Source organism: Glandiceps talaboti, chromosome 16 (genome assembly GCF_964340395.1).
Source record: "Glandiceps talaboti chromosome 16, keGlaTala1.1, whole genome shotgun sequence".
In the NCBI taxonomy this organism is placed as follows: domain Eukaryota; kingdom Metazoa; phylum Hemichordata; class Enteropneusta; family Spengelidae; genus Glandiceps; species Glandiceps talaboti.
Window position 1 is genome coordinate 15,689,627 of NC_135564.1, and position 27,585 is coordinate 15,717,211.

Here is a 27,585-nt window from a genome sequence, read left to right on the forward strand (position 1 = left end):
AATCAAATTCATTTTTTAAATCACGGTTTATTTCTGAGAAGAAACGATTTTATACCGTAGAAACATAGTAATACATGCATCACGAGTTTATATGGTGTTTTGTGTAGTTACATGTAAAGGCATCAGTTATTGGATGTAACTGAACATCAACTTCTTTTTTAAATTATGGCTCCTATTTTATTTACACCATGACATTTAGCAATATGAAAGATTTTTAACCCATAATTAGCGGTTAGAGACCCCAGTCATTACAACAAACTAAATTAAATACACCCAGTGAAATAGTATGATAGAAAAACAAGACTTCAACATATAAACACCCTAAACTTTTTTTTATATATATTCGAGAAAAAATGGAAAAATCGCGAAAATTGTGAAGTCTCGCGAGAAATAGTAGATGCAGAAACGGACATCAATTTAAAAAGACAAAATAAAACTTCTTCTAATCTGTAATGGCTGTACATCTGAACTTGAAGAAACCAATACCACAGAGCACAACGGAAAACATAACTACCTGAACAAGACACACTCACACATAAAAAAAAAATAATAAAAAATCTACCTCCCCACCTATTCTAAAATTGAACGTAATCGAAAATTTAAGCCTAAATCAGTAATTACTTAGTATTTCCATTTTCATATCAATAATGACCGTATTTATCTTCGCTTCAATACCAACTGAGAACGAATGCGTAATCAACAGTAACACCATGATCCGGGATCCTCTAGAATTCCAATAACCTAGGGGGTACAGTTAGAGCCTTCGATTCTCACGGCGAAGGAAAGGCTACGTGTACGTTCTGAAGATTCGGTGAAATCTTGACGAAAAGTTGGAGAAAATATGGTTGAATGGAAGGACAAAGAATCTTTTTTTGAACAGGGGTTCGACAATAGGGTGTTTATAATTCCAGCACTCATAATCATCGTCATAATAGGTGAGAAATGGTTCTAGTTCCGCATTAACACATAACCAGCTGGCGATTTCACCGTGTGTCTGATCGCCGGCACATTGTACGTACACTGTCGTACCATATGGACTTTGTACGATAACGGTGTTGTATTGATCAATTTATTGTTGCATTTTTACATCAAAGATGGGGTTGGCAAGGCTAGCTAATGTACTTCAATAGAGGTTTCATGAAACGCTTCGGTGATTTTATTATAAATAGTAAAGCAGTGTGGAATGCAAAAATGTACAGGTACTGAAAAATTAACCCACATCACCTTTCCAGGTCAAACTATTAAACAGATTATCAGATAGAAATAAATTATAATGAAGTTCATTGCCCTCTTTTGATTCCAAACAATCAGTAACAGTGGAGATTGTAAGATGTATTCAGACCAGAAACCAAATCTTGGTCATATGTATATTTTATAATATAATAGTCACATGTTGAATTTTCCATATGTTTGATAAATGTTGTTTCACTTCGGTATATTTCCGGGGATAATTTTTCAGTTGTAATAACTGTGACAGTACAAACTTATTGAAATATATTGTAATGACAAATTGAAGCATTCAAGCAACTCAGGAATATCTCTTGAGGAATTAAAATATTTATATGATAATGTGTATATTTAAATTAATTATGATTTGATATCAAAATGTCAGTGTCTGTCCATGTAACTACAAGTATGCATGTATATTTCTCTGTAAACAGGAAGTAAAAATGCATACATACATACATACATACATACATACATACATACATACATACATACATACATACATACATACATACATACATACATACACACATACATACACATGCACAAGAACAAACAAACAAATATCAGATATATGTTCTTTTCATTCATTTGTGCTTCATTTGGATTTCCAACAGGCTTTGCTGCACACAGACTTTACTCCAGTGTAAGTGGGCGGGAAAAAGCAAGGAAGGAAAAACAACAGAAGAAAAAAGAATTGAAAGAGAAAAAGAAAAAGAAATAGATGTTTATACCAAGTATATATATAAATATATCTATATATGAAGATTACCAGTTGCTACCACCATGTGCAGATCATCAAGAGAAATATTCACAGTTGACAATCAGTGTTAGAAGTATCGGTCAAGAATGAACAAGAAGAAAGAAGCCCTGTGATTTAAAACTATGACGTAAGGAGAGGTTGAAAGCTTTCAATTTCAAGTTATATGCTGCTGTATTCTGAAAAGGAAGAATGGACTTTTTGGCGTATGGATTCATCAGCCACACTGAAGTCTTACGGAGTGACTAGAAGGTGAACAAGACACACGTACGCAGTTTGTAAAATTTGGTATACTTGGGACGGTATATTGGTTGTACAGTTAATGAGTTCACTTAATGATGACAGTGTGTTTGTAAAACTGTACTGCCACAAGTGTTATGCCATGAATGAAGTCAACTGATGAATCTGATGAAGCAGGGTAGTTCCGTAAAACTATTTCGATTATCCGCATGCTTGTAAATTCCTGCATTCACATTTAACTGTAAAGTAATTCAGAAGTGTCTTTTCTTACACATTGCATTCATGTCCCTCTATCATTATCTGTACCAAGCACTAAGTTGTTGGAATGTGCACTCATAACAAAGTATATTATGGCCTTCTGATCTCCATTATTTAAATACTGGTAATCCCAACCCTGTGACTTGCAGGTTATGCATGAATCCTATATAATCATATTTATTCCTGGGTTCTGTCCAGGCCAATTCAAAGTAATTGTCAACCCCCCATCCATATGTTTGATCGTACGTATTTCCTCACTCAAACCAGTATAGCATTCTGAGGAACTTGTCTGTGCATTTTAGCAGCCTTTGCAGTCATTGCAGTTGGAAATTTAGACCCAGCTTACTTAAAAATGCATGTGTCAAGATTGAAAATGTCAATGTGTTATGATAAGTGTCCTAAGCATTATAAGTTCCTGTAGATCACCACAATGGTGTCATGACCTGCTACCATTATAACATGTATAATATTCCTGTACTAAATATGTAAAGAAAGAGTGGAGAGAATTTGTGTTCATTAAAGTTACCATATGGAGGTCAGATAGATGAACCAGGGTAAAAATGCTTACTAGTATGATATATCTATCTACAGTGATTACATAACGGATAAGTGACCATGTGTTACATATGAGTTATACAGTACCAATGCTGTCCTACTATATAGAGCTAAGTAGAGCCTAGAGTCAAGTCGTGTGGGGACTTTAGGTATTGTCTGTTCCCATGACTACTGGAATGAGGTTCTGGCCAAAATCCTCCACTACTGGGAAAAGGCTATAGGCAAAATTCACACTAATGGGAAGAGGCGATAGCCAAAATCCCCAACACTGGAAAGAGGTGATAGCCAAATCCCCAGTACAGGGAAGAGGCAATGGCAAAATCCCCACTACTGGGAAGAGGCAATAGCCAAAATCCCCACTACTGGGATGAGGCAATGGGAAAAATCTCCACTAGTAGTGGGAAAAGACAAAAGCCAAAATCTCCACACATCTTGACTCTAGAGAAAGTTATTCATAAGTAAACCTGCAGTATGATGTGTAATTTATCAAAGTTTAGCAATTACTGAGTACTTTCTGTAAAATGTGATCTTCACCGCTAACTTAACTACTCTGGTTCTATGAGAGAAAGATCATATATAGTGACTGGCAGAGAAGATCTACAATAGTCATGTAACACTTTGTCAAAGACAACTGTTTTGAAAGGAGGTTGAAAGATAGTGTTGATATAGATATTGATAGATTACTTGTTAATTTCTGTGAATTATATTTATTGTTTCAAATGATGTTTTGTTAAACGTATTTGATATGCCTATGTCAGCATTTACAGCAGTTTGAAGACTAGGAGAAACTCTTCTTTTTTTTCTTACAATTACATCTCTTCTCAGTGGATTTAATACCTATACATATCACAGTTTGCTGAGGCACTCTGTTTAAGTCAACTTAGAACAAGTAGAGCATATCTGTCAATCAATCAATTGATCCATCAATCTATCAATCAATCAACCAAATGAATGTTTCAAGCACAAGCCTGCAAAACATTGTTCTTGATATGAAAATGAAGTCATTTTAGAATCCACTATGGCCAACAATGAACCCCCAAATTTCGGTTTTATTATTTCATTGAACCAGGAACAAGTCTCATATACCAAAGTTTAGCAACCACGACCTCTTTTACAGCACTGTCCAAAATGTGTCATCAACAGTTATACGTAATCTCACAGTGTCACGGAAGAAATAACAGCTCTGGTTTGCGAGAATGAAGTTTAGCTACATTTTTGAGAACTTTTCAGGGAAAATTGATCCCCAAGGCGCATTCTACCTCCAGAAAAGAGAAGTCCCATCAATGACAGTACTTGATAGATTGACAATACTAAATCAATCCATCAATATCTATGTCAACAAATAGTTCAAAATTCTGTCAAAAATTGTGTTATTTGAAAACATAGCTAACTCAGAGGTTGATGATATGACAAAAACGTTCTCGGGAGAGTGTAAACGATCACTGGTACATGTAATTTGATGACATGGGGTTTTGATATAATTCAATACATGGGCTTATTGTCACACAATGATGACACAGGTGGTACAAGCTTAGCATCTTAGCTTTGTTGCCATGGTTACTGGACATTGCTGTTATCAGACACTACAACTAGCCATGTGTTGTTTGTATAAATTGTTCTAATTCACATTACCCTAATTGTTACAAATCAGGTTTATGCTAGGTAGTCTAAACCTATTCCTATCACTAACGTGAACTCCCTAGCTTGACTGCAAATGTTACATTTTTCAGCCAGTCCATTGTTCTACATCTTTATTTTTTTTGTGACACTCCTACAGAATTTGTTGTATTGGCTCACCATTTATACTACAGTCCTTGCATGGAAGCCATGATATCCTGCGTGGCGGAAATAACATGTTTTGCAGTGAGCATTTTTACGACTCTGGCCATCGAGGTTCGGTTTACTAAGACAGATCCAAACTAAAATTATTGTTCGATGTGGTAGATTACACAAGTGGGTGATAGCGGTTCCTCTGTTGTGCTAATGTACTCACCCTGTGATCAAGATAGTGTAAACATTGGAAGTCCCAAAACAGTACACTGCAAGTTTATGGAACTAGCTTTCAGAGTCACCCAACTGAGACTATAATTAAGCCCAATATCTCACCACTGTTGTATCAACATGTTACAACAATAGTTTTAATTTGTGTCTATCGATGTAAACCGAAACCTCTATTATCAAAGTAATATGACAACAGAAGTGCCTAGTGCTAAGTACCAATGCATAGATGAAAGGCTAGGTGTGATTCACTGGTTAATCTTTAAAAAAAGAATACCTTGTAATTACAAAGAAGTTTTAAAGTGAGAATATTAGAAATTTTGATGATATGCGATGTTACAATTTAATTTATGTGCATGGTGTACATATCACAATTTGTCTAGCATCGTTAATTTTAGTCAACTCTGCCATGGATTATTACATTAATAATTAATGTCATGTTATAAAAAACTTACTGAAATATTGTCATAACATTGAAGCTTACAATGCAATATTTTTTTGTACACAAAATTTTTTTTTTTTTGAAAAAAGAAATGCACTGTAGAATAGCACACTTAGCTCAATCCAAAATTATAATCTGATGTATTTTTAGAACTTATTTGTTTGATGTATGTACGTTCACATCTGATTTCCCACAATGCCAGTCATGCAGCATATATACCATAATATCTCAAATGCATTATGGGAAATCACTCTTGAAACATGCAACTCCCAAACCTCAGTCTTGATTTCCCGCAATGCATTTCATGCAGTATATATATCTTGGGATGTCAAATGCATTATGGGAAGTCAGTTTGGTTAAACACAACATCAATGTAGCAGTTGTCTGATTTCTCATAATGCATTTCACACTGTATATATACCATCATTGGATCTCGGATGTACTGTGGGAAGTCACTTTGTTAAAACAGCGCCCAAATGTCAGTCCTCTTAAGATCTCAATTCTCAGTACCTGGAATAGCATTTTACATCATGCTAGAGGGTCAAAATAGAATAAGAAGGTTGACTTATACTCACACGCACCAGTAGTAATGCACGTGAAGCACTTGGAGCGGAAGTTATGGTGTCGACCAGGAAATCTGATATTCATTATTTTTATAATGTTCCTAGGCAGTAATATTCTATTTCAGGTACCGAGAGTTGCACTGGGAGAACCTCAGACCACTGATTTCCCACAATGCAGTTTATGTAGTATATCTATAAATGATATCTATTACATTGTTTGAAGTCAGCATGTTGGACCATAGACTATGTTGCTAAGGCCTGTGGGTATCATGCCTAGATCCTTCTCTAACGAAGGGATGAGAAGTGCGCCCTCAACGGGCGATCTGTCAGTCTAGTTGAACCACACAACACCCAATCACATGGGAACAAAGTTTTTCAGCACAGCAGTCCTGTCACATTGTATTTCTGTTGATTGGTGCAAACCAAATTTACTTTTCCAAACCAAATTTTAGATGTAAACTTGTGGATATTTGACAGCCGTTAGTTAAAAATCGTAGTGTGAATTAATATTTGATCTCATTTGTAACACACAACTTGTCAGTCATTGTACACAGTATTGGATGAAATAAATTTTTATCAACATTTTGAAAAATTTAGAGAAGAGGCATTTTGTTAATTTTTCTTGTAAGACCATGGTGAGATTGCTTAAAGGTGCACTAGCTGTAACTGGGACATTATTGAAACTGTTGTGTTAGTAGATATACTGACTTACTCATAATATTGTATGTCCTGAATAGTATTGAATCACCTGTGCAGCTGTACGTTCAAATGTACACATACTATGGTACAATAAAGCTAATCAAATTGATTTTTGGGTCCACACCCAAAAATCAGCACCCACTGCATTCACGCTTTCAACCTTGTACTATTTCCAGATACAGTCAACCCCTAATTTACATGTACAGTGTCTAATTATTACTTTCAGTGAATATATTGATTGTCTGATCGAAAAAATAATTCTTCAGTTACAGCTAGTGCAGATTATAATACTATTGAGTAAAAGATTGTATATGCTGCTTGACTACCAAATCATAACTGTGCCATTATTTGCCCCGAAAATATTGATGGGGGGGGGGGGGGGGTACAAGAATAAGAACTACATTTTGTGACCCACCATTTCTGTAGTATTGAACTACTACAAATATGGTTTAAAAGTCGATCATCTAAAAAAAACTGTAATGATCTAAGATGGAGGTCAAATTATGTCTGAAATAGGATCTGGGGTTGGCAGTACTGGCCACACACACACACCTCTACCAGAGTTAGCCATTGGTACATGATACAGCCCCCTGCCTCAAGGCTTTGTGCCTTGTGCCATCTTTCAATTCTGACCTTTTGATGCACATTATGCAGTAGGGTTATTCAAAGCCCAATCACGCAGCAAAAATATAACACCAGATGTTAAATTTAAATATTCATAGAGTACATAAAGGTAAAAGTAGGGCAATTGAAGCCATGTCATTCCTCACACAGTAGAGGGCAGGTAGTGTGGTTGAGTTAAGTGGCATTATAGAAGTGTGTAGCATTCAGTTAGCCAATCCATCAAGGATGCCAAACATAAGAGACATCTCCTTAGTTTCCCTACCCACCAATCCTTCTAGTTTAGTAAGATAGTGAATACTTCGCTCAACAATGCTTGCATCCCAACCTTCTAACAATAGGCAATATATTCTTGAGCAGAGTGATAAGGCTTTAAATACTATATTAGTTGAAGTACTAAACAGAAGCTTAGATGACATAGACTGTCCACAGTCATTCATGCCTTTTTGCTACATTTCATCTAAAACAAAGTCATCACCTCACTCCATGGCACTGAATACTAACGCATATTCATGCCTTCGGCACTTGCTGTTGCTATCAGTACAGTTATAGTATTGCTCCAGATCAGAGCAAAGTGATGACTTTAGTTTTAGATAAAACGTAGCAAAACAGGCACAAACGACTGCTGTCTACAGTCTAAGATGACGATGAGAACATATAATTGCAACCTAAATGTTTTGACTAATGATCTATGCAATATGACTTTGAAAAATAATCAAAAGTAAAGAAAAAGAAAACTCAACTATGTAATAATATCATTATCTTTAATACCTCAACAACAACAAAATCTTCCTTTGCATTTATGTGTTGCATAATATACACTCTTTAAAATAATACAATTAATACTGAACACTGAAAATCAAAAACAAAATAAGTAAAATTAAACTAAATTAAACCAATAAATATACTTCAATCATATTTGTCAACAAAAATGTATAGATTGTTAAATGCAATCCTACACCAGCAAGTGACTGAATCTCTGCAACAAGTTTATCAGATCTGCCATCTGTGTGTGTCAAGTTTGTTACATCTACCATCTTTGTGCCGAGTGTATTACATCAGATATCTTTGTGCCAAGTTTATTATACCTGTCATCTTTATGCCAAGTTCATTATATGTGGTATATTTCTGTCAAGTTTATTACATGTGATATCTCTGTGCCAAGTATATATTACATCTGCCATCTTTGTGCAAAGTTTCTTACATGACATCTTTATGCCAAGTTTATTACATCTGCCATCATTGTACAAAGTTTGTCACATCTGCTATCATTGTGCCAAGTTTATTACATCTGCCATCTTTGAGCCAAGTTTATTGCATCTGTCATCTTTATGTGCCATGTTTATGCCAAGTTTAGTACATCTGCTATCATTGTAACAAGTTTGTTACATCTGCTATCATTGTGCCCAGTTAATATAGCATCTACCTTAGTGCCAAGTTAATATTGCATCTACGTGCCAAGTGTATCACATTTCATATCCTTGTACTAAATTAATTACATCTCTCTATCATGTATAGAATTAAATACAGTTCTTATGGAGAAGAGAAATATATTGCAATGTTTGTTGTCAACACTGTCTGTCCCTATATAGTCTATATGATAATGATTTTCCTAGGCAGACCAATATAATATCAATTATTCAAATACTTCATATTGTATAAATTGTGTGTGTATTCTTTTTACTCTGTCATTTAACAGTGCACTGGTAGTTGATACCCTTACAACCCTAACCCTGAACCATGGATGGAATTGTGATATAACTTACTCTACAACATGCACCATATTTGGTAAATACTGGTCACCTGACAATGTTTACCATATATGGTATTGTCATCTATCCTACACCATTGTCCATATTTGGTCATGACAAAAAATTAATATCAGTTGCCATGTATGGCTGTGGCAATTATTTAACAGAGAACAATTACCATATATGGCACGGAGCACCATATTTGGTGCTTACAACATATTACCATATGGTATTTTATTCCATAATATGTGAGACTCGCCTATTTTATAATCAACTATAAAATAGCTTATATGGTAAATCATACTGTTGAAAGTGGTACATTTACAAATTTGATCATGAAAAACTAAAACTCTGACTACAGGAATCGGTAAAGTCACCAATGGAATAAATCGAAGTCAGAAATTGGCAAGTAGAAATAAATGAAACTGCACTACTCTGTGAAAATCACACTTGGCGTTTATTAGTGTTACACAATATTCATGGCTATTGATACTATTCATGAACTGTATCATATCCTACAAAAGGGCAAAAATGTACAGTTTGCAGCAAAAATGCTGTGAGGTAAGTGACACCTGGTTAAATCTTTCACAGTTCTTGATAATAGCGTATTAAACAAACAACAAAATATGCAGTTAAACATTGAATAAATACATAACTTTTTTTTTTTTAAATTAAGTTAAAAGTCAAGAGTTAATTCATTAACACACAAGAGATAACTTGTTTTGTCAGAAAACAATTGTCATATTTTATACAATTCATTATAGACAGAAAGCCAGTGTTGTTTCAACAACTACATGCCTTGCAAAACCACGAGTTGTAGGTAAAAGACAAAGCTTACATGATGCAAATGGTATACAAACATATCAACATGATGAAAACATGCTATAGTATTCTTTTTTATCCACTTTCATCCTCCTTGCTCTCTCCATATCCTTTTATCTAAGTCAGAGTTATAAGTTGCCACCACTAAGAGAGTTGTTTATTTGACTATATGCAAATGAATATATAAAATATGCAATGATGTAATTGATGCTTATTTGACTATATGCAAATGAATATATCAATATGCAATGATGTAATTGTTGCTTATTTGACTATATGCAAATGAACCTCTCAATGTGCAATGACGTAATTGGTGCTTATTTGACTATATGCAAATGAACATCTCAATATGCAATGATGTAATTGTTGCTGTTTTGATTTTATGCAAATGGACATACTAAAAGTAATGGTTACACTATTTGCCTATATGCAAATGCACCTATCAATGTTCATAATTTGATATTCTTGTATATGCAAATGAAGACATCACTAAGCAGTGATGTACAATATGTACAATTTTGCTTAACTGTTCCAATGAACCTGTTAATATTCACTGTCATAGTTGCTTATTCAACTATATGCAAATGAGCCTATTAACATTCATTGAGATGTGCCCAGTTATATGCATATCACCATTTTACTATTACAGTATGGGTCTGAATGACTCTGTATGCCAATGTTAATCTGTGTTCTTGTTTGTTAATGCATGTTTGCATATATGCAAATAACCACTTCATTGCAAGTCATTGCAGACTTCCCTATACTAGTACTGTACACACATAGAAGACAGAATGGGGACATCGTATGATTACTTAATAATGAACAGACAAATGCAATGCAAGAATTCAACATATGTACACTAACTGCAGATTTCAGTGGAACAGGAACAGGTTTCTTCTAGCTTCTATCAGAACAAACATGCTAAAAGCCATCCAAAAAATGCTACATTACTATTAAATTTACATTAGCTACTTGAAATTTCTGTCTACCGAATATATCTCCTCAGTAAATCTTTCAAAAGATGAGAAGGCCGACAAGAAATCGGTAATACGGTTACATGCAAACAGGTGTGGGATTTAATCTGGCCCAATTTTTATCTGTAAAACATTTTTTTTAAAAGATCTCTTTTAGTATCTTCTAAGTTGCATAAAAGCAAGATTATAATACTAAGCTCTAATAATCAATGCTGAAAACACTTCAATAAAACTCTGAAAACATTTCCAGAAAATCTTTAAACCACAAGTTCTGGCAAAACACTCTATATTTGATCCACAATACCACATTTTAATGTAAAAAAGACTGTACATCTTTGAAAATGCAAGTAGCGTCTTGCTAAATTCGATGTTAGCGTTGATCCCTTGTTTTTCCATTATGGCTGAAAGCATTGAGTAATATAAATAAGGATGGACAAACACAACCAAGGTTAATAATTGACATGAACAAGTTTCAATAGTATTATGAACGATTTGGGTTGCGTTTTTATGCCTTTTAAATAGAAGCTAGTAAATATACACTCCATGTGGATTACTTGTATGTATTTGTGACTGACATAAAAGTTCTGCAAGACTGAAGTCTCATTAAAACGGCTATCTTTCCTGACAAAAGTGATAAACAGGTATTCAAAAATTATCATATATTTATAAGGATTTCCCTTTATATTGTGCTTAATATCTAAGAATAGCAAACTAGATATTAATGTGTCATGTTTCAAGTTGGAGTGGTATACTAGTAGGCTTTGTAGGAAATATTCCATAAGGTGGGGAAAATCCTCAAGACATTATCTTTGGCAAGCAACATGTCTCAGTTCATTGGTTGCAGTTCAAAAGAACTGTAAAGATTTTAAAATTTTGTTCACAATTCTGCTGATGATAACTGTTTTGTTTCCCTGAATGTCTTTGTAATATACTAGATAATGCTGGGGATTACAAAGGAAAGCTGTCAACAGAAGGAAAAAGCTGCCGAAAATAGTTACATTTATAATTGAAAGCACTGGTCTGTTCCAAATACAAGTGCACTTGGTACAATATTATCACACACTTACTAATTCTATCGCTAAAAAACACAGCACCAAAGGTTTGTTCCCATTCTAAAAATGACTTGAATGTTCAAAAAAAAAGGTAAACTTGTTGTAACATATTTATATTGTAAAATTAAATGCATAAAAGCCAAAGTTATTGTGTCACAAGATGCACATATTAAGTGAATCAGTAATATTTTGTTCTGAGGTAGCTAAAGCTCTATTTGCTTTGACGAATTGTTGTCACCAAAATTTCACAAATTGACCAACATTTTACATGTCTACAAGCAATATTTGGTGCAATTTAAAAAAGGTATAACATTTCACTTAATATAGACATTTTCTTTGGGGCATATGGCCCAATGCAAACACTTGACAGGCAATGGTTAATACTAGAACTTTGAAAACTATAGGTCAATAACATTTGGCTAATTTGCAACATTTGGGTAGATAATACTTGGCCTATTGCCAACACTAAGCCACAAAGGTAATAACACTTGGCTTACTGCCAAAACTTATTTATTCAGAAGGGAGATAACACTGGCTTGATGCCAACACTGGTGGGGACAATATTGGCCTACTGCCAACAATTCGACAGGTGGTGGCAATAACAGTAACACTCAGCTTATTGCCAAACATACTTTAATAACAGCAATGAGTGACTTTAGTGCTTTTGTGTGTACAAAAATTTGAAAGTTAACTCAATCTAAAAGTTACATTTAAAATAGCAAACATCATACAGAATGAAACCCTTTATCAGCAATTCAAAAAATTCATCAAATTCATTTAATTTACACTCAGCCTCAACTAGTACTTAAATCGACCTTTAAAAGCTTGAAAAATCTCTACCACTGAAATGCATTGTATTGTGCAAACAAACTTTTAACTCTGAACTTTGAACTTCACGACAGATGAGAAATAGGCAAGAGAAAGACAATAGATTCTCTGCCAAAATTCCTCAGACTATCTATTTACTGTTGACTCCATCTGCAGGTTTGCTCTGAAAGAGTGCTTTCATGTCAGCAAGTGCCTTGAAGATGTTCTCTACAAATCGCTGTGAGTCAGTATCAGGACAAGATTTCTTGGACGATACATGGAAGAAGAATCGACTGTCTTCAGGAATCATGTAAGACACACCATAACCAAAATCAGATACCGGTCCAAAGCCACCTCCTGGGGATGCCTAGTGAACAAAGAAAATTCAAAATTTCAAAAAAGTGGGCAATTTATTTCAGTTATTTATGAATACATTTTGTACTTTCTTAATTCAGCTCATGAATGATCATTAATGTAATGCCCCACTACAATTTATCCAAATAGGGTCATTAGGTATACCAGTCAACATGTCCAAATAAGGTCATTAGGTATACCAATCAGCTTGTCCAAATAAGGTCATTAGGTATATCATTGTACCAATCAACTCGTCCAAAAAGGGTCATTAACTATACCAATCAACTTGTCCAAATAAGGTCAATGGGTAAACCAATCAACTCGTCCAAAAAGGGTCATTAACTATACCAATCAGCTTGTCCAAATAAGGTCAATGGGTAAACCAATCAGCTTGTCCAAAAAAGTTCATTAGCTATACCAATCAGCCCGTCCAAAAAGGGTCATTAGCTATACCAATCAGCTTGTCCAAATAAGGTCATTAGCTATACCAATCAGCTTGTCCAAAAAAGGTCATTAGCTAATAATAAGGTCATTAGGTAAACCAATCAGCTTGTCCAAATACCAACAATTTGTAAAATTTGTAAATTATTTCAAAAGTTACTGTCATATATGATATGACCTTTGCACCCTAGATATTGGGTTTTCCAAACCTCAACGTTATGGCTTACTGCAAAGTTCACACTCTTCAGCCATACAACCTCGACTGAGACCCACATCATGGCCGAACAGCTTATTATCATACAAAGTCCGTGTGAAACGCTACTCACCATATCTCTATAACATGGATGTCCTACGGATGGATTACTTGCTATCTGTTGTTGTGGAGTTTGACTGGTGGACAGAGTCCATGGTAAGGTGAGAGCTGTATGGAGAAACTCACTTTCCTACAAATAAATTAGTACATTACATGAGACTTTATTAAAATTGATTGCAGCAATATAGAAATTATCATAGCCAAAATTACAATTATGAATAAAGGTGAAGTTTAGAATATTTTGAAGTGTCAAAAATTTTCAAAATTGGCACAAAGAAAAATATGTAATGTGTTAACCCTACGATGACATTGATTGGAAGGCAGAATGACCCCGGTACGACCTGTTATTTTATAAACACATACATGTATTCAACAATAACAGAATTTGACATTCCGTAAAACTATCAGCTGCTGTTGTATTATTTCGTTATTTTCATGCAACTGTATACTTTGATCAGCCAGTAAATTTTCTTTATCACATCTTTCATGGTATAACTGAAGTCTGACATGTTACATGTAGTTAGTGACATTCAATTGTACAGAGTGACCACCGACTCTAACTCTACTGCTTACATGGACATACCGACATGGTGAACATGCTCTAAGTAGTATGTATGACTGTATACCATCAAGGCAATATAGGAGTGAACTACAGATGCATTAATACTTACATGTCCCAATCCCTTGCATAGTACAAATAGAGCAAAGAGATGTCTATCACAACCTTTGCCACTCATACAATCACGATACAATGTCTGATGAGTATCGGCAGCTCTTCTCATTAATCCAATCGTCTGTTCTTGGCTAATTGTCTCATCCTCCATGGCTCTATAGCAGGAAAGACCAAATATATTTATGATATTTCTCATAAAAATATGAATGACAGACAAACAAAGACAATAGCCATATTTACACTGGGACTGATTACACAGCCGGATTGACTGGAGCACAATTGTGGATTAGCTATTCAGAAACAAAAGACAGCAGAAAATTGGAACAGGCAACTTAAAGTTTGCAAACTGGCTAATGTAAGCAATCAGTTTTCACATGTCAAATTTTCACGAAGTTAGCAGGAACAAGGTAAGTATTTTACAAGGATTTTATATGGAGTGACCACAAGTAATGTGAAATTGCAAGACTTCCGATGGGACATACGCCAAAATATGACTATATTGTTTAGTTACTAACCTTGGAGACATCGAATTTCATATATCAAAGTTACCCAAATATAACTACATGTATATTGTTCAGTTAAGAACCTTGGGGGACATCAAATTTCATACATCAATTATTAAAACAGTACTTTACTTACCTGACGAATGCCGCGGCTTCATTAGTAAGGGACCTAACAGTTTCAGTTCTTCCATGTAGAAACAATCTAGTCATGGACGACTCATACGTCAGCGCAAAGTGACCAGAATCACGATAATATGCTAATTGTAACGCTAGTTGAATGTACGCATCTGGGCTAACCTGTAATTGGAAATACATGGCATCATACATCAAGGTTTTTACTTTGGATTACAATATCTAATATAATGAAACCACACATTACATATTGACAGCCACAAATACTTTAACCCCCCCCCCTCCCCCCACACACACACACACACATTGGGGAAAGGTATTTCAAAATAGACCAGAGTATCACTGCAAACAATAATCTGGCTTAAAAACTACAAGAGTATCAAGCGCCCTTAACTTCCTGTGATTTGTGAGCACCTTCTTCATAGAAAGATAATCATACTCCAAACCATGCCATCCAAACAATTTCATTTTTATGCATGAATGATATAATTAACAAAAGAATAACCATCATAACCAATACTTCAGTCTCGGGATAAATACCACTTGTACTGTGACTTACCTTGCATTTCTTGACAAAACCTTTACCATAATCATCATGGTTTATAATACACAGATCCAAATCATCATTATTCTGAAGAAAAAAAAATACAAATAAAGATATTTAATATTTACAGTCCAGATTATGCCACCATTACAGTTTATACCCAGGCAGGAAGAACACTAATTGGGGTGCATACTGAAGTTTGACATCTTAATTAACACTTTTTAATCTTCATTTGTATACTAAGGTTCGATCATTTTTACTGGTTTGGAAAATTTTATGTCAGAACACTACCTGTAACTTGTACGATTTAACTATCTCAAATTTCGAAGTTGAGTGGGTTTTTTTTTCTTTTTTTTTACTGAGTATCACTTTTTGACAATATTTGCACTGTATCTCTCATGATAAAATCTCTCTGTTTGTGTGTCTGTCTGTCTGTCAGCCCCACCTCAAACACATAAACAGAAACCATGCCTTGCTGCATTAAAAAAAAGAAGACATTAGGCAAATCAAGACTTCCTTTCATAGTAAGCAAATTTAACACACTCGATCAAAGTAATATTTGATTTAGTGACTTTTGAACTCACCTTCTGTGTAAATGCATAAGCCCTATCGATGTGTTCAGCCAATGGTTCACTAACTTCCCACTGCAGTAGCATGGGTGATCTGACGGCAGCCTGGGCATAGTCAGCAAATGGTATGCAATACCCATTGGGATCATACTTGCCAGCTAATACACTGTACATGGACAATATTGTTCAAATATGTTAATATTCATCATGTTAATAAAGTCAAACGTATTTGCATATAGACCTTAGATATTAAATCACTATCTGGGTTGATACATACATTAAAGGGACACATTAATGTTGTCTGTTTCTTGGTCCAAAACACTGTAATTTTAAATGTCAAACATAGCCATTTTGTAATACTCCACAACATTTGTGAGGTAAGCAGAATGTGTGTGGAACATCACTAAATGATTCTACTAGACAGTTTAGTATTTTAATAACTCTTACAGCGATGATCTCAGACTTGTGCACAAGTTAGGAAAGTTAAAATTTGTTTATTTGATCAGAAACCATAGTAACTATATTATCAGTTACAGAATTGTATTATAACCACACTTTAATTGTTGCAGCATAGAGACATTCACGGATGAGAATAAAATCCATTTGCTAGGAAAAAAGAATCCGATCGAGCACAATTTCTACAACTCAGAAGAGTGGACAGTGAAGAACACTGGAACTTTACTCTAGCCTGTTTACTGCACTGTCATTGTTACATTGTTAGGTGGTTGTACCTACTAGCCCTCATATTCTCCGCTTGTAATCATTACATTGTTAAAACTGATCATAAAGAATTGCAAATTTTTGGCCAATAGCCTGGTCGATGACAGCATAGTCAACCATGACTACTCAGACTGTCATTATTGAAATGAATCAGTAAGCAAATATACACACATTATGCTATGTGATGTGGTAATTTACATGTTATTTACATATGTTTTATTTAAATTTAACCCTATGGGTGTTGGATAACCATGATAGCAACTTTTAGGGGTGTGGCTAAGTCAATTGTTTGAAGATTTCTCAAAACAAGTGGAAAGTATGAGGGCAAGGAGGTACAACCAGTACAATGTGTCTCGACAGCACAGTAAACAGGCTAAACATACGTGAATGACACAACTGATAAGAGTGTCTATTCATCTGTTCATAGTACTAAATACTGACCAAATCTTCACAATATAAAACATTTTAACACAAGAAAAACACTCTCCCGTCACCTTTCACAAAACCATCCACCTATGATTCACAACAACCACTCTCCCTCGCCTTCTAACTAATTGTTTTAATATGCAAAGATATATAACTCATCAAACGTATGTGATAACTATTATGGGATGTAACCGAGAAAGGGATTGTTTTCTTTGACGGAGTTGGTAGGTGGGAATTCAGTCTTGTAGTCTATGGAAGGCATGAATATTAAGGATACTATATTGGGGGAGGGGGTGAAAGAGCTTGGATGTACAGCGTGCTGAATTGGTTGACAAAAAGGGCTTACAAAGCTTTTGATATTTGAGCAATGATAAATTTTTCAAGAGAATCGCTTATATTATCTTTAGGCATTGAATTTTGATCAGCTATTTAAGAATGAATTAGAGCATTTGGATAGATGGGAACGGTACTTTTAGAACTGTTTTGATACGAAAAACTTGAAGAGAAAAAAATCACTGACGACTTTGAAATATGGTCAGAAAACATTAAATATAATATTACACTCTAAACGTTGTGTACCAAATACTATTTTGTTTACCTAGTACTTAGGTAGAATGTGCCTAGCTTTCAAAATTCAAGTTAAGTTAAACACTGATGTTCTCAAACTAATTGACTGATTAATAAATGCATGACAACAGATTTTATAAGCCTGGCATTGAAGATTTTGCACTCCTGTCATTTGTATGGTATGATGTCTTCTCCAAACAACGCCCTCTACCAGAGGTTTATTTATTCCCCCCCCCCCCACTTCATAAATAGCGCCCTCTAGTGGCTGTTACAGTGACATGATCTGTTGATAGGCTAATAATGCTATACTGATAAACAAAAAACATGCAATGTAATTTTCTTTTATAGGTAGCACGAGGTTTGACAAATATGTCCATTTTATGGAATGCAAATGGTTTCATTATCAGAACGCAAATTCTATGAACTTCTTAGGTTTTGATTCCTTCATTAACATCTGCATTAAATACCATATCTGCTTATCAATTTAGTAATATATAATATAATATCTGTCATACAACAAGATGAGATCCATCACTTCTCAACTTTTCATGCCACTGCAAGTTTCCAACACTAGAGGGGGCTATTCAATTAGAAGTTCTACTGAACAAACATTAGAGAGGTTTAGATGTGCATATTTACGTGTGTTCTATACGTGTAACTCCATAGTCATGTGATTCGAAGCAACCCGGGTGTTCTGTATCAGACGATGCTACATCAAAACGGTGGTCTACACGTAATTGTAAATACGTGTTAAGTTTTTTCTCATTTTTCTTCTTAAATGTCGTATTTTTTATATCAAAGTTCAGACACAACTGTAATTTGTGTAAACTAATTGTGCGGTTTTTTGTTTGGTTAGTTGTGGGAAAAATTACAAAAATACCAATAAATGCCGACATATCTACAAAATAAAGTTATGTGGCCTTCTGGACAGAAGATGCCAACGCATGCGCACACATTCTACTGGCGTTCAAGTTTGTGTTCTGAACTAACTAACACAACTTTGTACGCGTAACTAAACACAAATTTGTAAGCGTCATTACGAGTATGCCTGCACGATAATTCTGCCGTACACGTACGTGTTCTAACGTGTATCTAAACCTCTCTATTAGAGATGTTTAGATATACGTTTGAACACCTATGTGTCCGGGAGCATTATCGCACAGACGTACACGTAATGATGCGTATAAAAGTTGTGTTTAGTTCTGCGTTCAGAACACAAATGTGAAAGACAGCGGAATGTGCATGTGCATGACACTAGTCATATAGAACACACTTACCAGGTAAATACATGTATCTAAATCTCTCTCTTGTCTGCCTACACCTACCTATACATTTACGTTGTGTAACATGACCAAGCAAACACACAAACATCAGAAACAAGCAAAAAAATACGAACTGAACTAAGCAAGTAAACGATATATGTTGAGCAGGAAAACCAAGAAAAGTAGGAAAGGAGACCTATCCATGAAATTAAATCAAGTGCTTCTGATTTTAGGCAAATTTGTGGATGATTATTTTTTCTTTGAATTTCTGAAAATTCACCAAACGACTGTGCGTTTCTTTCACCAGAAATTGGAAATATTTATGAATTATTTCCGAGAAGCATTGCTACCATGGCAACATGATTGGCACTTGATCATTAATTAGCATTTGGTTGGATAATGGAGTACCTATTCCCCTATCTGTTCTACCTGCTGCAAAGTCAAAAGGTCACCCCGCCTACTCACCCTATAGATGAAGGTACGCCTGGAATTCTGTGAAAAAGTTGAATGTGTGGAAACAAGAAAAAAAAAAGAGAGACAAAAACATATCGATGAAGTTACAGACAAGAAGCATTATGAAAGCATCGTTGTTGCTATGGCGATAGTGGCAGCATCATTATTATTGCATTATTCAAATTGGCATCATGTTTGGCATCGAAATTGGCATTATTTTTTTGGCTGAAAAAAATCATTTATTGTAAAATGTCGCAGTGATGCAATGTGATGGATTCATAGCAATTGCAATACAAACCCTCCACAATTGTTTATAACTGCTGAATACTTAATCAAAGTTGTCAACAACAAAAAAAACAGTGTGGTTAGCCGAACATTTGAAGGGATGGGTTCTTAATTCACCAACACTACATACACTTCAACTGACAGAGTCACGGTTTTTGCTAAGGTCTGGGAGTGTTGAAAGTGTATACTGCAAATAGAGACAGTTAGGCAGTACACAGAGTATTTATATTATAAACACAACATTGGATCAAAGAAATACACATTACTAACATGACAATTTTGTGCCCTCTGATAAAAGACAGCATTTTTCTGTTTTGGATCAAAATGATAGAAACTGTGTTTTGTTTTGCAGTTTGTTTTTGATGGTTTTTTATGTGTGTGTCTGTGTGTGTGTGTGTGTGTGTGTGTGTGTGTGTCTGTGTGTGTGTGTGTCTGTGTGTGTCTGTGTGTGTGTGTGTGTGTCTGTGTGTGTGTCATCCCCAAGGGATAGGAGACAAAAGTTTGGTAAATAGTTTGTATCAGAGATGCATCAAATAGGCTCAGAGGGCACACTTAACGTGACACATCACATCACTGTTCACAGCCTTGGAACAATCTTTCCTACCCAACTAGCTTTATGTCATTTTTCATTCATTTTTACCCAACTGAAAAATACACTAACTTTAACTGAACACACTTCAGTCTTCCTAATTACCAGAATTACCTTTCTACTTGTAATTGACAGTATCATTGTGTTTCCTGACTTGATTTCTGCATTCCTTAATATCTATTTTAATACAAATTCTCACGGGAATTCCAACATCAAATGTTCAAAACCTTCTACCTGGCAATTAAACATTCTTTTAAATCAAATGAAATTCTTCAACAATCTAAACATTTGGTTGTTTGTAGCACATCAAAATAATTTGGGTGAATTCTTTCTATTTTTTCAACTATACCTGAGATGTCTGATTATTCGAACAAAAAATCACATCAGCATGTTGAACTGACTAAAAACTCAACTCGGCAAGAGCCTACTTGATCTACAAATGTATATAGTACATAATGTAAGGCAAACAAATATCTGACACTCATTATCATAAAATTTGAATACCAGACACATACTCATTAACATATATGAATACTAAATAGTCTTGCATTTTGCACTAGGTGACTTGACCAAACCAGTCACTAAAACACATTAAACATTGGGATTCAGAATACAGTTCAAAGGTTAAAGGTCAATGTGGCAAGGTTAACGGTCAATATGTTTTGTACTCACTCTTCAGACATAGCATGTTCCAGGATATGCCCTACTACAGGCGCATCACCCCATGAATGTTCAGCATTGGCACCACATTTGCCATTACTGAAGTATACCAAAGTAAAGGACTTATCAAACCAAATACTTGCACCGTCACCGTGAAGGCAGGCCTTACCACGCTCTGGAAATGTCTCATAGGCATGTGTCTCTAAAGTGACCTAAAAGAAATAACAGAAATTACTAACAGGAAACCTTCATATCAGTATAACAGACCACTGAGTCTACATTTTTCAATGACACTTGTTTCTCATCTCAATTTTAGTACAATTTCTCTAAATTTGGTATCCTTACTTGGGTGCAATACAGTATATCTTTAAGGAAAATGGAGGAAAATGTTTGCATGTACTCAAACTTTGATTATTATTTTTTTTAACTGTCTCAGAAATTCCTTGATTCGGTCTCAAATTAATCTTTCACAAAATTTTCAACAGAAAAAAACACTCTAAACAATTACTATAAAAATTCAAACTGTGATGAGTCATCTTTGTCAAAACTATTTTTATTTGTTACTATTCATATTTTTGAAATTTTCTGACTTAGTTTATTTTCATCCCACCTTTGATACCAAATTTGATTTTTTTTAATATGTTCCCCTCTTTACTTAGTGAGAAAACTGTGAATAATAACATAAAAATAACAAGGAGAGAAGCCAGGATTAGATTCTCCACTAACAAAAATACAGGTAACAATTATAACAAGTGTGCCCTCTAGAGATAGCCAAATTTTGTTGCGAGTCAAAATGTTAAAAACTGGCATTTCTTGTGAGTCAGCAGATAGAAAGAGATAGGGGAACACCATAGTTTGGTGAGTCACTAGAAATTGTACGTGTCAGTGGCACATCAAATTGGCTTAGCGGGCACACTGGTCACCACATAGTAAGAGAAAAGGGAACACCAAATTTGGTGAGTCACTAGAAATTGTGCGTGTCAGTGGCACACCAAATTGGCTTAGCGGGCACACTGGTCACTACATAGTACAGTAAGAGATAGGGGAACACCAAATTTTGGTGCGTCAGTACAAATTGATTGCGTCAGTGGTACATCAAATTGGACTTAGATGGCACTGATTATAACCCATCTAAATGCAAAGTGTCATCTCACTCCCTCTCACAATTTCTAAGAAGTCTGAGAGGATAAAGAATGAAGTAACGTCTGAAAAGGATTGTAAAGAATGAAACCAACAGACTCACCATGAAAGCAGCTTTGTCAATCAATGCAATGGACTCTTTGTTAAGACCCTGAGTAAAATATTGCTTACGAACACGCGCCCATTCATCTCTTTTCATTCCTGTCAATGCAGCTATATTGGTACTACTAGGTGTGTATGAATTCGATTCTGTTGTAATAATAAAATAGAAATAACAAATTTATCAGTATTTCACAGTTATTTTGATTCTAAAGTAAGCTGTTCAGATAATCGCTATGGTTACCGTACACCTGCAGTACTCAATTAAAGAGATTCACTGTGTGCCGCATCAATCTTTATTATAAGGCAAAAAACAAAAAAATGATTGTGTGTTTCTAATAACATGGCCTCAGAACGTCGGGTAGGCAGGTCAGGGTTTTATTTTATTTTATTTCATCTTTTTAATTGTTTTTAATTTTGAAAAATATTGCTTCGACCCAAAAAACAAACAAAATGTCAGTCAGAATACCCCTTCTGTGATATTTTGATGAAATATTTATAGACATTGCTGGGGAAAGAAAACAGATGTGCATGAAGGTCAAGAAGACAAACAATTTCTTACTGTTTTGTTCTAAATATCCAAAAACATGTTTAGGGTCGGAGGCTTAAACTAAGGTCGACCAGTTCAAAGTGTCAACAACTACATTGTAAAAAACGTTTACATTACCTAGCTGCCTGTCTGCATCTTGTATTATCCATTCAAATTGTTTAGCTGCCGTCAGCGGTGCTAGCAGCTGACCTTTGACATCATACATATCAAGTTTGTAGTAAAAACCCTTCCTTAATACTACAATGTGCTGAAATTAAAACATATAAAAATTGTGTTATGTATAATACCCATATATGGTCATCGCTATGCCCCCTAATGTCTAAGTTCACACAAAGTGCCACATCCACACAAAAGTTGCTTGTGGCGCACCAAAATTTGGTGTTCCCATATCCCTTAGGCTTAGTACCTGTATGTATGTGATAACGCACAAGAATATTTTAACTCTCATAGAGAATTTGTGTATGTATGTTCTAATGGGTAAACACTCAGGGGAGGCGGGGAACAGCTGTTCATTTCTTGTCCATAATGTTCAAGACATACAAAGTCAAATTAGAACGTAGATGAAGTAATCAGATGTCATCACTCAATAACAACTTTTGTCCATTTTTTTCCTTTGCGATTTTTTGTGTTGGAATTGCATCCAGTAAATTTGATATCGGCAAATAGACAGACAGACAGACAGACACACACACACACACACACACACACACACACACACATTTACAAATTTCTCTTGAGGGTTGGAATGATGGGACAAGATTATACAGTATGGTACATTCTCACTATCATGCTGCTGTGGAACTCAAGACTTTTCCCAGTCCTTCAACAGTCGATCCCTTAAGTTGTTGTATCAACACGTTGTAACAACAGTATTTGTTTGTGTCTGTCTTTATAGTTAAAACTGAAACCTCAGTGACCAGATTAGTAAATATCTTAGTATTTGTAGTCACCACTTTCAATTTGAGCCTGATTATCATTAACCACTATTTAAAAATTCAAAGTGCACTATTTATGTATCTTACCTTAGAATCAAAAGAGTCGTAGTGAACTAATTCATCCATTTCTTCACCTGGTATTCTGTATAAAAAAGACAAAAATTATCATGATTGTATTTCAAACATAAAGATAGAAATATATACAACACATACAGTTCTCTTGCAATTACAGATATTATTCCCCGATATTTTTCTTCATTCAGCCAAGGAAAGTATGAGTGACCTAAGGGGCCTCTGTCACTATGAGTCAATAGACTCGTCATAGTGACAAACCTTACTTAGGTCATGAGTATTTTTCGGCCGAATGAAGACAAATATTGGGGGAAAATATAATTAAACGATGGCCAGTAATATAAAAACAAAGTAATGGCAAATTTTGAGTGTTTTGACTCATATTTCGAACACAGCAGAACCAATGATGTAGACATGCATTGTCATGACATAGATGACAGTCAGAGTCAGGTATATCATTATACCATGCACAAGCCAGGTTCAACAACAACATATGGAATATAAACTCTGGTTGTTCTTCGTCACGACAACGCACATCTATGTCATGACAACGCATGTCTACATCATTGGTTCTGACAGTTGAGAATACTCATTCATAATCATATGTCCCCTGCTTTAAGTTCAATATAACATACTTACTACTGGACGACAAGATAATTAGTAACAACAGTCTTAATTTGACTTAATAAGTAAATGTTTCAAGCAAATGAATCTTTTGTTTATGTTTATATGGTGATGTCTGCATTTGAAATGGGTATAGCCAAAATACAAATCATGCTCACATGCATGTTAATAATATCAGTTCATTCATTGTTTAAACAATAATGTATGCCCTCCCAGCCCATAATGGACGAAAGCAAACTTTGAATGACATAATGGGCGAGGCGACAGCCGAGCCCATTATGGAGTGCAAAGTTTGCTTGAGTCCATTATGGACTGGGAGGGCGTACATTATTGTTATTATTTTATAGTTTTGCCAATTCCAGTGAATTTGTAGACCGAGAAACGCAAAACAACGTATAATATACACAGTGCTGAACATCGTCTGCCACGTTCGGCCCGGAAGCTGAATACTAATCATAGCGACATACGTACGTACACACACATATGCACTTCAATGAACTGCTGTGAACACAAATTTCTTTCATTTTAATTTCAATCTTTTAAAAAAAATTCTTATGGTGTTTACCCCATAATTTCCCTGTTCTTAAATACCCACACCTTTATTGGCTTACGGACATAAGCTTGTATTGTTATGCTCATTCCGGGGCCGCGATGCCCAATAACGGAGTACATTATCAGTAATAATGTACAGCGATGACGTCACAAAATTCACTGGAATTGGTAATGCTATAATATAATATGCAATATAACACACCCCGCAGTTGTGAACATACCTCAAAGTTGAGAACAGTGTATACCCTTTTAATATAACATAACGTACCTTACAGTTGAAAACGCCCGTTCATATTGGTTCATACATAGCGGGATAGTACCACGAATAACAAGTGGACTGAGCTGTTCTCTCTCTATCTTCTGTTTAACACTCATAAGTGTACACACCTGAGTGGCAGCCCTAGGTGAGTGGAAATTATCATATATGAGAAGTTATTCAATTGTATCATTATGACAATTTTACATAAAACAAGCTCTTATTCGACATTATAACACTACCTAAGGGGTCACACATTACCAATAATGTTTGAATGCTTCTAAATAGGTTTTAGAGTGCATTCTGTATGTGTATTTTGTATACTGACTTGAGGGGCCTTAGGTAGAGTGTACCACTGTGACATTGTGAAGAAACATCACTGCTCATTTTTGACAAATATGTCCTGTGATATTTCAACTTTTTCATACATTCAAATAATATTACATGCAAAGCTTTCTCGGTATTCACAACAAGAAACATATGCAAATATCAATAAACAGTGACATCTGTGCATATTTCAGAAATGCAAAACACTTACCTTGCTACTTGGCTTGTTGTTGGCTGCCAGAATGCATGGTCCAAGCAGTAGTAGTTACTATTAATAGCTATTGGAGATCTATTTATCAAGTAGATATACTTCTCCCTGTCACACAAACAAACAAACAAACAAACAGATTTATCAATGGAATTGCAAGATGACTAGGATATTTACAGATGGTAAGCTTGACGGAACATATTGCTCTACGTTATGGACTCTGTATTTCATTCAAATGAATATTGGTGTGACACTAAATGCAGTCTTGTTTGGGAAACTATGGGAATAGTGAGTGAGAAATATGGTACAATTTAACAGGATTTTCATATCTCCTACCATAAGTTTGGTTTGGAATCCAGACAGATGTGGTATATGTGAACAACACCAGCCAACCAGATTTTACTACTACTTAATACCCTAACAAAGACACTCTGAGAGTGGAGTACATTGATGATATTGGGCTAAAATTAGGAAACTTAAATTCTAAAATCTCTGGAGACAAATTCTGAAGAGATCCTAAAAATGTTTGGGGCCATTGAACATGACATTGTACTTACCACCAGTCTGTGACGTAGTTATTGGCCCACCATGACTTCAGATACAATATCCTCTGTAGTTTGGGTGCTAGGACACTTTGAAACACCTACAAAAAACACAGGTAAAGACAGGCATTAGTATAAAGGCAACTAGAGTATATAGCTAAAATGATATAGGCTTGGTGTTTCACTCATGTGACGTTACAGCTAAAATGATGTAGGCTTGGTGTTTCACTCATGGGACATTACAGCTAAAATGATGTAGGCTTGGTGCTTCACTCATGGGACATTACAGCTAAAATGATATAGGGTTGGTGTTTCACTCATGGGACATTACAGCTAAAATGATGTACATGTAGGCTTGGTGTTTCACTCATGGGACATTACAGTTAAAATGATGTAGGCTTGGTGCTTCACTCATGGGACATTACAGCTAAAATGATGTAGGCTTGGTGTTTCACTCATGGGACGTTACAGCTAAACTGATATACGGTTGGTGTTTCACTCATGGGACGTTACAGCTAAAATGATATAGGGTTGGTGTTTCAGTCATGGGACATTACAGCTAAAATGATGTAGGCTTGATGTTTCAGTCATGGGACATTACAGCTAAAATGATGTAGGCTTGGTATTTCAGTCATCCGACATTATGTTGTTCACACAGAGCAAGACATATTTCAATTCTAGACTAACAATAACAGAGACACAATAAACACAGCAGGATCCTTTTCCCAGTCACATTTGACAGTGATAAGCATTGCTATTCTTTCACGGTGCAGTAAAAACAGGCTTCTAATGAAAACAGTACACATGGACTTGATGATTTTAATGGCTTTATTTTCCAACTAATAATCAACATTTCAACTTGACTACTTCTACATCCCCACTGTGCACGACAACTTTGTAATTGTTTCTTTTGCATTAGAAGCTGTCTGAGGGTGTGTAATAAATATCATGTTGCACGAGTAAAACACCAAGGCAACATCTTTTAGCCGTAATTTAGTAAATATATACTTAAAATGTGAA

General features: G+C 35.2%; 1 protein-coding gene and 1 long non-coding RNA gene across 3 annotated transcripts in view; one reads left to right on the forward strand and one right to left on the reverse strand.

Annotated features, from left to right (window-relative positions):
- The first annotated feature begins 774 nt into the window (after window positions 1-774).
- Window positions 775-6,569, forward strand: LOC144447328 (uncharacterized). The gene is made up of 2 exons (XR_013482016.1): window positions 775-935; window positions 1,845-6,569. It is a non-coding gene; the product is annotated as an uncharacterized LOC144447328 (long non-coding RNA).
- A 1,571-nt stretch (window positions 6,570-8,140) lies between these two features.
- Window positions 8,141-27,585, reverse strand: part of LOC144447051 (carnitine O-palmitoyltransferase 1, muscle isoform-like) — a 35,283-nt gene continuing 15,838 nt past the window's right edge. Inside the window, exons 5-18 of one of the 2 annotated variants that reach the window (XM_078136929.1) lie at window positions 26,581-26,666; window positions 26,027-26,131; window positions 25,501-25,632; window positions 24,072-24,126; window positions 23,167-23,296; window positions 22,504-22,649; window positions 21,273-21,472; window positions 19,739-19,765; window positions 16,314-16,464; window positions 15,745-15,816; window positions 15,190-15,350; window positions 14,549-14,705; window positions 13,891-14,007; window positions 8,141-13,136 (exon numbers count right to left, since the gene is read on the reverse strand). In XM_078136929.1, coding sequence (XP_077993055.1) covers window positions 12,921-13,136; window positions 13,891-14,007; window positions 14,549-14,705; window positions 15,190-15,350; window positions 15,745-15,816; window positions 16,314-16,464; window positions 19,739-19,765; window positions 21,273-21,472; window positions 22,504-22,649; window positions 23,167-23,296; window positions 24,072-24,126; window positions 25,501-25,632; window positions 26,027-26,131; window positions 26,581-26,666 — 1,755 coding nt within the window. In that variant the 3' untranslated portion in view covers window positions 8,141-12,920. The remainder of the gene's footprint in view (window positions 13,137-13,890; window positions 14,008-14,548; window positions 14,706-15,189; window positions 15,351-15,744; window positions 15,817-16,313; window positions 16,465-19,738; window positions 19,766-21,272; window positions 21,473-22,503; window positions 22,650-23,166; window positions 23,297-24,071; window positions 24,127-25,500; window positions 25,633-26,026; window positions 26,132-26,580; window positions 26,667-27,585) is intronic. The other variant, XM_078136930.1, reaches the window with a different exon arrangement.